This window comes from Phacochoerus africanus, chromosome 11, assembly GCF_016906955.1.
Source record: "Phacochoerus africanus isolate WHEZ1 chromosome 11, ROS_Pafr_v1, whole genome shotgun sequence".
NCBI classification, from domain to species: domain Eukaryota; kingdom Metazoa; phylum Chordata; class Mammalia; order Artiodactyla; family Suidae; genus Phacochoerus; species Phacochoerus africanus.
In genome coordinates, this window is record NC_062554.1 from 125,647,461 (window position 1) to 125,663,184 (window position 15,724).

General features: G+C 40.1%; 2 protein-coding genes across 8 annotated transcripts in view; one reads left to right on the forward strand and one right to left on the reverse strand.

Moving 5' to 3' along the window:
- Window positions 1–12,074, reverse strand: part of TRMT1L (tRNA methyltransferase 1 like) — a 43,655-nt gene extending 31,581 nt beyond the window's left edge. For 2 of the 4 annotated variants that reach the window (XR_007130951.1, XM_047753965.1), the window contains exons 1-5: window positions 11,676–12,038; window positions 10,144–10,281; window positions 7,331–7,441; window positions 5,694–5,807; window positions 2,373–2,437 (exon numbers count right to left, since the gene is read on the reverse strand). Coding sequence is in view for 3 of the 4 variants with exons in the window: in XM_047753965.1 (XP_047609921.1) it covers window positions 2,373–2,437; window positions 5,694–5,807; window positions 7,331–7,441; window positions 10,144–10,281; window positions 11,676–11,889 (642 nt within the window). In the remaining variant the exon portion in view is untranslated. Of the gene's footprint in view, window positions 1–2,372; window positions 2,438–5,693; window positions 5,808–7,330; window positions 7,442–10,143; window positions 10,282–11,087; window positions 11,629–11,675 lie in introns of those variants that run through there. The other 2 variants (XM_047753963.1, XM_047753964.1) reach the window with 2 other exon arrangements.
- A 241-nt stretch (window positions 12,075–12,315) lies between these two features.
- SWT1 (SWT1 RNA endoribonuclease homolog) overlaps window positions 12,316–15,724 on the forward strand; it is a 107,087-nt gene continuing 103,678 nt past the window's right edge. For all 4 annotated transcript variants that reach the window (XM_047753958.1, XM_047753959.1, XM_047753960.1 and 1 more), the window contains exon 1: window positions 12,316–12,480. In XM_047753958.1, coding sequence (XP_047609914.1) covers window positions 12,319–12,480 — 162 coding nt within the window. In that variant the 5' untranslated portion in view covers window positions 12,316–12,318. The remainder of the gene's footprint in view (window positions 12,481–15,724) is intronic.

The following is a 15,724-nucleotide window of genomic DNA, read 5'->3' on the forward strand; positions in this document are numbered from 1 at the left end:
CACATGGAGGTTCCCAGGCTAGGGGTCTAATTGGAGCTATAGCTGCCAGCCTACGCCAGAGCCACAGCAACGCAGGATCTGAGCTGCGTCTGTGACCTACACCCCAGCTCTCGGCAATGCTGGATCCTTAACCCACTGAGAAAGGCCAGGGATTGAACACGCAACCCTGTGGTCCCTAGTCAGATTCATTAACCACTGACCCACAATGGGAACTCCTTTTTTTTTTTTTTGTCTTTTTGCCTTTTGTAGGGCCGCTCCTGTGGCATATGGAGGTTCCCAGGCTAGGGGTCTAATGGAGCCACCAGCCTACACCAGAGCCACAGCAAAGTGGGATATGAGTCACGTCTGCAACCTACACTACCGCCCACGGCAACGCCAGATCCTTAACCCACTGAGCAAGGGCAGGGATTGAACCCGCAATCTCATGGTTCCTAGTCGGATTCGTTAACTGCTGCGCCATGACGGGAAGTCCTACATATGCTTTTTAACCATACTTTACAATAGGCCACGTGTTTAATTCCTTAGTTTTTCCTTTTCATTCTAATCAGCAAACTAGAGTAACTATACTCTACACAAATGGTGTGACACTAGCAGCAGTGCGCTGGCAGATGCACAACTGCCTCTCCAGGAAAATAAACCCCTGATCTGTAGTGTTTGCAGCTAGCTGTCTGTGGCCTAAATACTCTACCAGGGCCAATGTCAAGCTACATTGTGACATTTAAAGCTATCAATGTGACATCACTGAATGTGAATTTGGGAAGAGATATGCAATATCCTACCAGAGAACATTGCCACCATGCACATATAGTATATATAATTCATGAGCACAGGTAAAGTAAAATGTAGTAAAATAACTGAGAAGTAGTGAGTTATGAGTAATCATTACCTTTGTTTTTAACAACTAGCTTTCAAAATTTCTGGAAATTTGGGCAAGTTCCAGCACACTACTAAATGTTAAAGACAAAAAAAAGTCTATTTTTCCACTTTATCGTTCCTCATTTAGTTGAAGGAAAAAATGCTACTCCGACGGCTCTCTCTGGCTTTTTTTGATGTGTTTTACTTTTAGTGCTTCTAACTTCCTCTTAACTTGGGATCACAGAGCAGAATGGAATAGTCAAGAATATTGCAGAGGGTTCCTTATGGTATTGTGGTTACCATATTCAAAATATCTTGGATAGGGTTAAAGGACCAAGCATTACCCTGACTACTTAAGAAATGATTGGGGAGTTCCCTTTGTGGCTCAGCAGTTAACGAACCCAACTAGGATCCATGAGGATGTGGGTTTGATCCCTGGCCTCACTCACTGGGTTAAGGATCTTGTGCTGCCGTGAGTTGTGGTGTAGGTCACAGATGTGGCTTGGATCCTGTGTTGCTGTGGCTGTGGTGTAGGTTGGCAGCTGTAGCTGTGATTCTACCCCTAGCCTGGGAACCTTCATGTGCCATGGGTGCGGCCCTAAAGAGAAAAAAAAAAAAAAAAAGAAATGATTGGTCTCTTCCCCCCAGCACTTTACTCTTTTTAGTGACCTAAAAGGAAAATTAGTAATGAGGATTCATTAGGCTAATATACATTCAAGGTAAGTGTCACTAAAAATATATTTGTACTCTGCAAAGATCAAATCTATCCTAAAAATAAACACAGGCATTTTAAAAAGAATATCTGAAATCCATAAAGTTTTTTCATCCTGAACTTTGACAAATTAAATGGAAGAGTATAGAGAGGATGAGTACAAATCAACACATATTAAGGTATTTACTAAACCACAGAAACTGAAGGCTCTTATACCATAATCAAAATTTATTTTGAAAGAAAAAAATTTACTTTTGAGTTCCCATTGTGGCTCAGCAGGTTAAGATCCTGACTAGGATCCCTGGGCTCATTCAGTGGGTTAAAGGATCCGGGGTTGTTACAAGCTGGGGCATAGGTCATGGATGTGGCTCAGATCTGTGGTGCAGGCTGGCAGCTACGGCTCTGATTTGACCCTTAGCTTGGGAACCTCCACATGTCATGAGTGCAGCCCTAAAAAGACCAAATTAAAAAAAAAAAAAAAAAAGAGAAAGAAAAAGAAAACAATTACTTTCTGTTTAAATTCTTCATTCCAAAATTAGTTAAGTGGGTTAATTTTCCTTTTGAACGTACAGCAGGTTATCTGACTAAAATTAAAAACTGTGAAATGAAAAATTCATTACAGCAACTCTTTCTTTCATACATTTCATATTTTCCCTACTACGGTAATCTGAAAGCACTTGTAAGCAAACAAAACCTTAAACTTCATTGCTGAGTATGCACACTTCAGTCTTAAATCAAGTAAAAACTGCACTTTTTTAAAAAGACAGCTAATCCAAAAAAACGAACCTATAATGTGATTGATTACCTGTTCTCCAATAATGTTTGGTTTCACTGGTCGACAAGGTAAGTGACAGATGCACATTCTGTAACCTAGAATGAAGAATTGCTGCTTGTTTTATCACTGTTCATTAAATATTCAATCATTTTAAAAAAATACTAGCAAATCTTCTAAGAGTAACTGGCATTATTCTTATATTTGTAATGTCATAGTTAATTTATTTGAATGTGAATGCCTTAGTTTATATACTTGTTATACATGACATAGTAAAAAACAAATATAGGAGACCTAAGTTTGAAATCTGGTTCTGCCAAATATATTTGTGTTATTTTGGATTAGTCATTTAGGTTCTTTGGGACTCAGTTAATCATCTACTTTCTGCTATTTTGGCTTTTTCTTAGGCTTCATCTTCTTTGCCTTGTGCTGCATCTACCATAACACAGCCTCTTCTTCCTTGGTCATATGGCACTATCACAGCTCTCTTCGCAACCTTCCTACTTAATTTTCTTCACGTATCCTTTTCCACCTCTCATTCTTTAAAATGCAGATTTTCTGTATGCCTGATCTGCTACATAAATTTTTTTCTCCTATTTTGGTAACTTTACTGCCTTTTATGATTCAACAATCTCTGTCATGAGAAGGAATCCCAAATTATGGCTCTAGTTACTAACTCATTCCTAAGGGCCAGACCTCTACTTCCTATTGCCTATTGAAACATATGGCTGGTTACTGGGTCAGCATTTCAAAACCTACTATCAAGGACTAAACTTATCATTTGCTCTTGAACCAGGTCTCTTTTTCACTTTTTTTTTTTAATATAATGCCTCCCAATTATTCCTAACTCAAAAACTGTAAATTATCTCTTACTCCTCTCTTCTCATACCTTACATCCAATCATTTCTCTTATTTGCATATGTTGAAGTGTCTTAGGACTCAGATCTTGAACAATTTCTTTTCTCTATCTATCTCCACTCTTAGTCTTACGGCTTTAAATACTATCTACATTCTGAAAACTCCCAAATATTTATCTCTAGCCCCAAGCTTTCCCACAAAATCCACATTCATATAGCCTCCAGGCTACTTAGTATCTCCACTAGAAGCATCTCAACCTCTGCGTGCCTCAATCTAAGGACATGTCCTTCTTCCCCATATTTAATGCAGTCTTTTCCAGCTCAGTAAAAGACATTTTTCTAGTTGCTCAAGTCTCAAATTCAAATTTGCTTTTTCTCCCTCATCTCATTTCTGTTCCCTTTAGCAGATCTTATTCAATTTTTTGCCAATTACTTCAAAGCCTACTCACAAAGACAAAAGCTACGATATTCACCATCTAACAGATCACCACCATGTGAACAAAACCCAACAAGCTACTACCCATGACGGAGTAAAGAAGTGCCATGAGCTACCAGAGAGAAGACAATACCTTGGAGGAGGGAGACCAAACCTAAAGCAAATTAAAGAGACCTTTGTAATTAAAATATCTTTCTTTTTTGGTAACATGTCAATACGGCTTACTATAAATTCTAATGTATAATTAAACATAAGACAGTATGGCTTTTGAATCAGTCTCTAATTTCCTTTGCTCTAAGTAACTAGTGATATAACCTTTTACCAACACTGCTAAGGAAATAGTTTCAGTATAGTTCTGGCTTCTTTTTTGGGTGTCTTATACTGGCTATTTCACTTAGTCTGGCTGAAACCCCAGATACCATGTTTAATAATAACTATACTTATTAAGATTGATATTTAGGGGTTTCTACGGGGGGACTTTTTGTTTTTATCCCATATATTGCTATTTTATAAGAAGTTTACCATGGAATTCCTTCCAAATAAGCTGGTATAGAGCTAATATACTCTTTGCAATAGCTACATGATATTCCATGGTATATATGTACCATACTTTATTCAATCATCCCTCTTTTAGTTTCAAGTTTTTGTCACTAAGCACATGCTGCAATGAATATTTTTTTTGTTTTTTTTTTTGTTTTTTGTCTTTTTGCCTATACCAGAGCCACAGCAACGCAGGATCTGAGCTGCGTCTGCAACCTACACCACAGCTCACGGCAACGCCAGATCCTTAACCTACTGAGCAAGGGCAGGGATTGAACCCGCAACCTCATGGTTCCTAGTTGGATTCGTTAACCTCTGCGCCATGACGAGAACTCCCAATGAATATTCTTGTACATCTATCCTTGTCTATTGCTTCTTTTAGTCCTAGCAGAGGGAGTACCTGATGGATGAATATGCATACTTTAAATTTTTTTTTTTTTTTTTTTTGCTTTTTAGGGCCGCACCCACTGCATATGGAGGTTCCCAGGCTAGGGGTCGAATCGGAGCTACAGCCGCCAGCCTATGCCAGAGCCACAGCAATACAGTATCTGAGCCGCGTCTGCAACCTACATCACAGCTCATGGCAACGCCGGATCCTTAACCCACTGAGCGAGGCCAGGGATCGAACCTGCAACCTCATGGTTCCTAGTCAGATTTGTTTTCACTGTGCCACGACGGGAACTCCAATATTTAAAATTTTTTAAGTGTTGCCAGATCTCTTTCCAAAAATGCTACAGTATGTAGTTCACATAATCTACTATCTAAGAATCTAATAACAATTCACTGTCTCTAGGGAAGTCCTTTAACTTGGTTAAGATCTTATTGTCTTTCAACTTCATTATTATTTTTTGGCTGCACTCATGGCATGTGGAAGTTTCTGGGCGAGAGACTGAACCCGTGCTACAGCAGTGACAACACTGGATCCTTAACCCACTGCTCCATGAGGGAATTCTTTATTCATTTTTTAATGAATTATCTTGTTAAGCTTACTCCCCCAAATTGATTCCTTTTTGTCACTATTGTAACTGTTTTTTTTTCTAATTTCCATTTATCTAGACTAGAAAAAGGTTCTTATTTTGAATATTTATCTTGTATCTCTCCACCATTTCAAATAGTCTTATTAATTCTAGATTTTTTAAGCCATCAGCAGAAAAGAGATGTTTTCTTTTCTAATATTCATACTATTTTATTTTCTTGTTTTACTACTTTATTACACCTTCAAATATATGTGTAAAATGGTAGTTGTTCTAATATAAAAGGCAAAGTATTAACTTATTAAAACACTTCAATAAGTGAAACCTTCCAGGTTAAGTAGAGTACCCAGTTCAGAACAGATACTTAATAAATTTTTGCCAAAATATTTGTCATATATACCTATTGCCTAGACAGCTCTATGTCTTTTATTAACAAACACGCTAAAAGAGGGCCTTAAATCCCTCATAATTTTAAACTGAAAATATTTGCTTATGTTCTAATGAATTTCATTTACATCACTTTTTCGCAAGCACAAAAAATACTAACCTTCAAATTCAACTGAGACTTTCCAGTGTAAATTTTGAAGGTGACGATGAAGCTTATGGCTATTACAAGCTCTGAATTTTTCCTTTGGGCACAATGGACAGATCTGCTTATTTCCTGTTTAAAAAGAAAAAAAAAGGACCAATAAATCAGAGAATATACTAGCTATTAATGCCTAAACCTAGCTATAAAAGAAATAACAGGGGACCCTTTCTTGCCCGACCCCCACCCCATAAACAAGCACACATGCTACTTACACTTAGATAGTATCTTTAGAGAGAAGTCATTCCTGCCTCATCAAGTACTTTAACAATAATTGTTGTAGCACATGGTCGGTGACTGATTTTTTTTTTTTACCCTAAAAACTCTCCTCTCTGTGGTTAGCTGATACCCTTGCTGTCAGTGGGAACAGAGAGGACGAGGAAGTGTTAAACTACACAATATTCCTCTAGTCAAAATGCCTGCCAAAAAGAATGTCATTTTGTACTTTGCACAGGTGAAAAGGTAGCAGTTGTTACACTCCCAGAAAGGCAGGACCTGGGCAGGGAAACTACTACTCTAGTAGCAACAAAAAGTGAACACGTGGCGCTGGAAAAATGGGAGGAGATGGAAGGAAAAGAAAGGATCCAATATAAATACTATTCTGAGACTGGGGTCATGGTTACAACCACGGTGTCCGATTACTAAATGTGTAAGTTCTTCTTTCTTCATTAACATATTCTTGAAAGATTACGGATCACTAAAATAGAAGTTTTACTGAATTAGAAATGTTTCTCAAAAACTTTGATAGTATATGAAAGAATGAAAATCTCAAATCTAGGTTTAAAGCAGTAAAAATGTACAGAAATAATAGATAACTTAATTTTTTGGGGCCACACCTGTGGCATGTGGAAGTTCCTGGGTTAGGGAACAAACCTATGCTGCAGCAGCAACCCAAGCCACTGCAATTACAATGCTGGATCCCTAACCCACTGTGCCACAAGGGAACTCCAATAATTCAATTTTTAATCCAACAAGTATCTTTCACATAGAGCACATGGTTAGTATAAGCCAATTTTTTTTTTCATATATTTTTCCCACTTCAAAAAGCCATGAAGTAGTCTTGAGGATGGAATCTAATCACTAAGGATGGCAAAGCAAAAAGAGAAGAGGTTGGGCCACTGATAACACTGTGGAACTCTGTACCAGGCCTAAATGACCAGACTTGGGACTTCTTTACCCATACTAAAATGTAATTTATAGAATACAAAGCATTTCTATATCCATGAGAGTGTAATTTCCTTCACGAGTTTTTTGTTTTGTTTTGTCTTTGCTCTACCTGCTGCATGTGGAAGTTCCCCCGCCAGGGGTCAAACCTGTGCCACAGCAGCAACCCAAGCCACTGCAGTGACAATGCCAAATCCTTAACCCGCTGTACCACAAGAGAACTTCCTCCTTGAGGAGCTGTGAAATAACTTATCTCACAGCACCTGTGCATAAAGAAGGCTACAATTTCCTAAGTAAAAAACCATTATTTTACTTCTGTCTAGTTCAGTGGAAATAAATCTATTCTTAGCACAATTTTCATGAGATAAAAGCTGACAAATCATTAGAAACTGAGAGAGGGGGAGAAAAAAAAACACCTCAAAATAATGAAATACCTGTATCAAGATTATTGGAGTTCAATGAACTGGTAGAATCAAAATCTCCTTCAGTTACAAAAGCTAACTTCTCTAGATCAGCAAGCTGCCTTTGAATTGAGATGTGTCTCTCTGAAAGGAAATGTTAAGAATTATAAGGTTATGTTCTAACAATCTGTACTCCAACTTCATTTTCATTTAATCACATCACACAGGATTTTACACTTTTATTTCCTATAGACAGGGCCCTAGTACCTAGATGGGAAATACTGCTGCAACTCAGTTTATAAAGTGACAAGTGTGTCTCAGCAGGCAAAAAGTCAGGGGGAAAATTCCACTGTGAAACCTCACTGCTTTCAAATTCTATCTTATTATTCAATATAATACTAAAAAAAAGGTTTCTACTCTGTACAAAACACTGAAGCCATGTTTTTAATTTTCAAAGAACTTTCAATCCCATAAAAGAGACTAACATGTTAACTACTAACTATAATAAAAAGGCAGGACTTAATGAATACCAGAGTTAAAGCTAATCTGATGTGGGCATACATAGGAAGGAGTAATTAATTCCAACAAGCGCCTCTGAAAATGTCTTCAATGAAGAAATGGCACTTCATTGAAACTTAAGATATGAATGGAATTTCAATAATTTCAATGGTAGTGTAAAAATATACAGCCACCTCTCTACCATTCCTGGCTAGAAAGTAGTATGTTAGGAGGATAGAGTCTGTAGAAAAATATGCAGCCAAAAATATAGTTCAAATCACGGCAGGCAGAGATTCTATGCTAGTTTGGACTCTATTCTTCAGGCAATGTTGAGTCCTGTCAGGTTTCTGAGGAAATGAATGGTATGATTTGAATGTGTTTCAGGAGGGTATCTCTCTGGTTGTGGAATCAAGAATAAAAAACTGAGGTGAGAAATAAGAAATGGAGAGGTGCAGGAGAATAGAAGGTAGAAGCAAAGAACTTGGGATGTGAGAAGGGTTGAAGACTAAAGAATGATTCTGAGATTTTGAGTTTCTATGGTTTAGAGTAATGATACCATTAACCAATAAAAGGAAGCAGAAAACACTTTTGGCAGAAATGAAGAAGAAAGGAGAAAAGGGAATTTAGTTTTTTACAAAGTGTGTTTCATTACTTCTGGTATTATACACTCAAGTCCAGTAGGCAGGTGAATTGACTTTGGAGCTCAGGAGGGATTCTGAGTAGATATAAATCATGAATGCACATGCTAGGTTAAGCCATGAGCATAAGTAAGTAGCCTAAAAGAAAACTGATGTGAAAAGGAGAAGAAAAAAGCCAAAACCTAGTTCTAGTAACACATTTTCAGGTTTTTCAAATATTACACATTCTTCAAAATACATACATGTAAATTTTGGAATGTATGAATAAACCTTTCCAAAACATAATTAACATATTCTTGATCTGTGGGGGGATGCATTCCCTAATGCTGCTGAACTCACTACTGAGTGATATAAATGAATACAATCTGGAAGTGAGGTATGGGAGGATGAGTATAGTTGTAAGAGACGGTGAGGTAAAAGAATCAAGAGGGTGGATTCAAAAAGAAAAAAATGCATGGAGAATCAAGATAATGCAGAAAAGAGGAGACTCAACACTAAGTATTACAAATAGTTGTAGAGATCAAGAAAAGACTACTGGACTGTCTCTAGTAACCTTGAAGAAAGAAGGTTCAGTGAGATGTTTGAGAGTACAAATGGGTTTGGAAGGAGAAACAAAAGTATAGAAATTCAGCATAGATTATTTTGTTCAAGAAGTTGGTAGTATAAAAAAGAATATGGGTGAATTGCAACTTGCCTTTTCTTTCTTTTTAAGGACAGAGAGACCTGAATATGTATAGCCCCAAGGAAAGGAACATTTACAAAGTGGAATCATGAATACAGAATACTAGGAGGTGGTAAATGATAGGAAAAGATCCCCTATGGGATAAACTATAGGGCTCTCCAATATTCATTACATAATTAGGTTATACAATTTAAATTCTATTCTTGACACTGCTGTCTTCCTGCAGATTCACTCCCAGTTCCTTTGTTTCTCTTCTGTATTATTTGTGTCTTTGTTTGTCTCCCCTACAAATAAGCACTAACTAGACAATAGCTATGTCTTACTTATTTCTGTAATGGTTAAGTGCCTAGTGCACTTTCACAAAGGCGGCAAGTTTTTAAATAATTTTTAAAAATTAGTCTTTTTGGATGCAGTAGCACATTGAATCAATAATTTTGGAATTCAATTCAGCAGTATCAAGACATTCCTGCTAAAACTTACTAAAAGACAATTTTCTTACCTTATTCTAAAATGAGAAAAACAAAGAGCAACAAATGCTGTTGGTTAACTTCATTGGTTAATCAGGTATTGTTCAACTGACTTAGAAATTAAGGTTAAAAAAAAAATTTTTTTTCCATTTAACCAAAAACCTTTAATTGCTAGGTCAGTAAGATTCAGGCAATGAATCCACGTGTACAAACCAACTTATTTAATTAATTTGAAACCATAAAAGCTTTTGGTTTCCAGAGTTCAAAGATCTGTGCATATAAAACAAGATATATAGAACTATATAATAACGTGCTTATTTACTGAAATCATTCTAACTCTAGCACAAAATAAGAGAAAGGGGCATGGTTAAGCTAGGCAACTGAAAAATCCTATGGTCCACTACTGAAGAAAACGCTCAAAGATCTGCCTAAAGCTTCATGATTTGCCTATGTACATCTCTGCAATCACTTTCTAGTTCAAGATAGTAGATATTAGACAAACTGTACTTAAATCACACAACCTTTTCAAAACACTAATATTCCAGAAGTCAGCAGGCAAACCTTTTGTTAAATCAGATGAGTCCAAGATGCTAGGAGGTTCTTTTAAAACTTCTTTTTCCTCAATTTTCAATTCTGCTTCAGATATGCCATCTTCATCTTGCCTAGTTAAGACTGACTTCAAAGGACTAACTAGACCATCTAAAAATAATTGAAAAAATGTGATTAATACATGTGTTTAATGCATTTCAGATTTCTCGGTCATTATATATTTGTCTCAGTAATGCATACTCGGGTTTCTCAAACATCATAAATTGAACTTCAAGTTACATACTTGTAAATTTGGGAGTATGAATAGTCCCAAACTATGTTTAACATGTTTTCGATGTTGGGGAGGTGGAGAAAGCATCATTCCCTAAAGATGCTAAACCATTTCTGATTTACATAAATACTTGATCTAGAGGTGAGTTAGGGAGGATACTTTACTCAGGGGAGTGTACCTCCTTGCCCCCCATGTAGTTGTGGATGAAAAAACTGGCCTTACTTTGTACCTATTACCACCCTCTCGTGTGATGGGGAGAAGCCTCCCTGAGGCTACTGATTGCGTCGTTTCTATGATCTGCCCTACTTCTAAATCTACTGTAACAACTTATATGTTGTTTTAAAATTGCAAAACAATTCCACTAGACCATAACCATCCAAATGTTTTATAAACGTTAATCTCACAACTGGCCTTGAAGTAGGAGAGACAAGAAATTCCTAAGATATTTCGTTATAATTCAGAAAGAGCATAAGGGTCAATTTCAGGACAAAAATTTTAAAAGAAAACTTGCTTAGATTTTACATTAAAAATGTTCAGAAGATTCTTAACAGTGAGTTACTCATCAATCTTTTAAATTCCTTTACGGTCCAATAAAGCACCACTTAGAAAACATGCACGCACATTCAGAAGTACAATAATATTGGCTGTTAATTTTCAACAGCGGACTTGCGAGGGAAAAACGTACTCAATAGGTATTTACGACCGAGGGAAGACATTCGCAATTTAGTCGACTCTTTCTTAAATCACTCATCAGCCTCAAATTCTTTTTGGAAGCAAGCAGCTACAAAGAATGAAATAATGAGAAAAACCCATCTCTTGTCTATGTTGAGGCATAAAAGCTAATCAGCACCGGTTTATACATGTTGGCAGTCAGCGTCTGCTACAGTGAACAGATTGCCTCGGTGACTATTTCATATTTTGAAGGACTTAGTGAACAGGGCTGCGAGGGAAACTACCCAATTAGGTGTAGTTTCTTATTTTTGTACCAGAAATAGGTCCCCTTTAATCAAGAAGCCCTCAATCTCATTACTTCTTTCTGTCCGTAGCACCCTTGGCCTCCACATATGCTTCACTGTGAGGTCCCCGAGGTTTGCGGCGATGCCTTCCCCCATCCAGTGCCCGTTTTACCCGCTACAGGGTCCCTCCTTCCTTCCCCCATTTCTCTAAATTCGCCTTTTCTCATCAAAACCACCCCAGTGAAGAAGGGCCTCCCGTACTCCCCAGCAAGGCGCACTTCTGCTGCAGCAGAAAGAGCTGGGCCTCCTGCACTTACTGCTTTCAGCCTCGTCAGGGGCAGAGGCTAGGGACGGGGACAGGGCCGGAGCCTGGGCCAGGGCAGGGGCTGGGACGGGAGCCGAGGCCGGCGCTGGAGCCGAGTCCGGTGCCGGGGCCGAGGCCGGAGCCGAATCCAGGGCCGGGGTCGGGACCTGGCCCTGGGCCACCTCCACCTCCTCCTTCTCCTGGGGCAGCAGCTCCTCCTCCGCCATATTCTCCGTAGTTACCGCCTCCGTGCCAGGCCCGCCCCGGGACCAGGAGGGGCTCACGGCGGGGTGAGAGAACTGGAGTGAACGCCCAGAGGACGGATCCGAGGAGTGGGGCAGCAAAAGGGGAGGGCAGGATGCGGGCAACAGACAAAAGACGAAGAACCAGTAACCAAATCCTGTCAGCAGAAAAATAAGCCAGAGCCGGCGATTCACGGTCCCGTCCGCTTCCTTTTCCCCGAGGCGTAACGACGTCAGCGCCCACTGCGCAGGAGCGTGCTGGGGACGGCGTCCAATGAGGTAAGAAAGTGTTGTTTCCACGCTGCGTTTTCTTTCCAGCCGCCCGCCCCGAACCCAACCAGGACTGCACTACCCAGGGTGCACTGCGCCTGCGAGGTGGGGCGGAGCCGCGTTCCCAGTCCGGCGAGGAAGTACATGCAAAGCAAAACAAACGCCCGGAGAGTTCGAGCGGTAGCCTGCGTACGAGCGCAGAACTACATTTCCCACCGGGCATCGGGCTCGGGGTCCCTTCCCCTCGGGGTCCCTTCCCCTCGGCCTGGGCGTCCCAAGTGGCCACCGCCGCCGCCGCCGGCACCAGTAAGTTGAGGTAGGGAGCTGGGGGGCTCCCCGCCTGCCTCAGGTGCCCTAGTGGGCGGCTGACGGGATGGAGGGATTCCGGGGCCCCTCGGGTCTGGGCGGGGCCACTGTGGGCGGACCGGGGTTGAGCCTGCTTTCCGAAGGGTGTGGTTCTGGCCCGGCCCTGCCTTTGGGGGGCTCCCCCTTGCTGAGGAGTAGGCTTTGGTCAGTTCGTTCCCGAGCCTGTGGGTTTAGGAGGTTTACGAGCCGCCGACGAAGCTCACCTTTCACTCTGGTTGACTTGAAGTTGGAGGGTCTGCCCTTCGTTTCGCACCCTCATCTGACCCGCACACTCTTTTCCTTTTATCTTTATTTTTGTTTTAACTTAGCTAGTCCCAATATCAGCGCTGCGCTATGGTTGTAAAATTCCTGTGAATTGGGTATTGCGTTTTTGGGTGGGTGCCCTACCTTAGTTTAGGCTTTTAATGCCCAGAGCTCGTCAGTGTGTGGAGCTCGGGGCGCTTGACTAATGCGATTCAGATTCCACAAGGCAAATGCTGTAGTGTTCTCTGGTTCCCACATTTCTCTTCCCTTTACTCTCGGAGCCTGTGGGAGCTTAAGCCGCGCTCCTTCAAGACAGGGGTAGACGGGGAAAATTTGGATTTTCTGGCTGCTCTGCCTGGGATTTTCCGAATGTTAGAGACAGCAAGGAAGGAAAGCGAAGCTGCTTTTAATTTCGGGTGCAAGACTCGCACTTCCTGTTCGGTTCCTCGTTAATAAAACTGATACTTAATGCCAATCTCATTGGTCTGTTTATTTCCTACTTGTTTCAGTACCCAGGGGAGAGGAATTGTGATTATTTGGCAAACAGGAATTTGTCCCCCAGCGGCCCCCCCCCCCCGCAAAGTTTGGAAGTTATGTGGAGGGGTCTTCCCCCCCCCCCACAATCAGATTAGTGGAAGCATAGTTTATCCCCTCGAAGGTTTTGTGAATTCTAGTTCTAAAGCCCTCTTAGTGGCCGCATACCCAACTTTGAGCTCGTATTCCTGAATGTATACTGCCTCACTGCTCTTCACACTTAATTGAAAATGAGATAATAACACATTATAACACAAATGTGAGTAGTGGTTAACTTTGTGCATCATTCTAGAATTGTCGGATTTGTTTATTTCTAAAAAAACTAGATGGATAATTGAAAGCTTGATCCAGTATGTCAGTCTCATCATTTAATACCAGCTGGAAATCAAAAGATGAAAAGAGTTGGATTTTAGCCTGTGCATTCTGTGGTCACTTTAATAAGAATTTCGAAGCATGGTCCCTGCTCTTAAGACATCTTATAGAAGGAGACTTGAAAGTTTGAAGCATTATATTAAGTGAGTGTATTATTCATCTATTGCTGCCTAAGTTATCTCAAAACTTAGTGGCTTAAAACAAGGAAAACATTTATTGTCCTTCAGTTTCTATGGACCAGGAATTCAGAAACGGCTTTCTGGTTCTATCTGGTTCTAGGTTTCTCAGGAGGTTGCAGTAAGATACCTGCCAGAAACGCTGCTATGTGAAGGCATGATTAGCACTGCAGGATCAGCTTCAAAGGTGGCTCATGTGCCTGCCAATTGATTCTTTTGGCAAGAGGTTTTTTTTTTTTTTTTTTTTTTAAACTTATTTATATTTTTGGCTTCACCTGTGGCATGTGGAAGTTCCCGGACCAGGGATCACACCGGCACCACAGCAGTGACAATGCTGAATCCCCAACTGCTAGGCCTCCAGGGAACTCCCTGGCAAGAAATCTTAGTTCTTCCTTGGTGGGCTTCTCATTGGATTACTTGAATGTCCTCAGGACATGGTGGCTGGCTTTTCCTAGAGTGAGCAATTCAAGACACAGAAAGACAGAAGCCATAATGTCTCATTTGACCAAGCCACATGCCGCCATATAGCAAAAATCTATTTGTTACACAGATCAGTTCTTTTTATTGTGACAGGCGACTACTATATAAGACTGTAATTACCAGGGCAGCAGAGATCATCAAGAGCCATTTTGGAGGCTGGCCAGCACAGAAAGTCTCCCTTCATTTAATTTATGTTTTGATTTCCATAAAATCAATATAAATTTCACACTAACATAAATATATAAACATACAGGCATGTCATAAATCCACTCTCTGCAGTGTTTTTTATTTTTTAGTTTGTCTTAAGAGTTCAAATTTTTTTTGTGTGTGTTCAGAGCAACTTCAGACCAACATGAATGGGTTTAAATTGTAAAAGGTAACATACCAGTTCTTTGCCTCTAAGCAATTCATGGCCTGGAAGTTACTGTTTTTCATTAAATCTTTTCTCCCCATGGAATGAAAGAGAAATAAGGATTATTACTCTAATATGGAAGCTCAACTGTGCATTCAATTATTGTCATAAATTCTCTTACAAAGCAACATTTCTGGGTAATTTAGACTCTTTCTGAGAAGTCTAGGTTGACTCATTAATTTTTATTGTTATTAGATTTTTGTTAGCTGTCAGCATTTTTCTTCTTTCCATATTCATCTAAGCATTCTAAAAGTTTGATATGCTATAACTTATGTTCTTTTATAGAACTTCACTTACTGTGATCATGGTTGACCAGGAGCAGCTGCAGTTGCTTAGTTTCTAGTCTTTGTTATAGTGTCAATACATGTCACTACCAGCAATAAACTCTCCTTTGGGCTTTACTTCTGGACCCCTGTTATGTCTTCTTGCCCCAAGAAACCTGGTGACGTTCCCAGTCTCTGGTCTCTCATTCCACCCCAGGGTAGTTGTTTGCACTATCTTGAGAGTGTTGATGACCGTGTGTGTGTGTGTGTGTGTGTGTGTGTGTGTGTCTCCCTCCCTTCCTCCCTTCAGAGCAGGGCTGAGAAAGTGAGTTGGAGATGGGTAGTAGACAGAGGGACTACGATGAGTAAGTTGGAAGTGGCTCAGAATGAGCGATGCAGATTCTCAGGAAGAAAAATTCACTAATTCCTTCACTCAGCAGGCATTTATGAACACCTTCTAAATTTTTAATACAGCGTACACTTCAAGAGGCTCAGGATCTAGTAGAAAGACAAGCAGTGAGCCGGTGTTTAGACCCTCCTTGTGTGTGACCCTGTGCAAGGTATTTTTTACATCCATAGTTTTGCGTTCTTCAAAAACCCTTTGGGTTGCTTACCTCTGTTTTACCTGTAATGAAACTCGAGCTAAAAAAACATACGTGATTTGCCTGAAGTCTCTGTCATTGAGTAAAGGAGTGTGTCAGGAA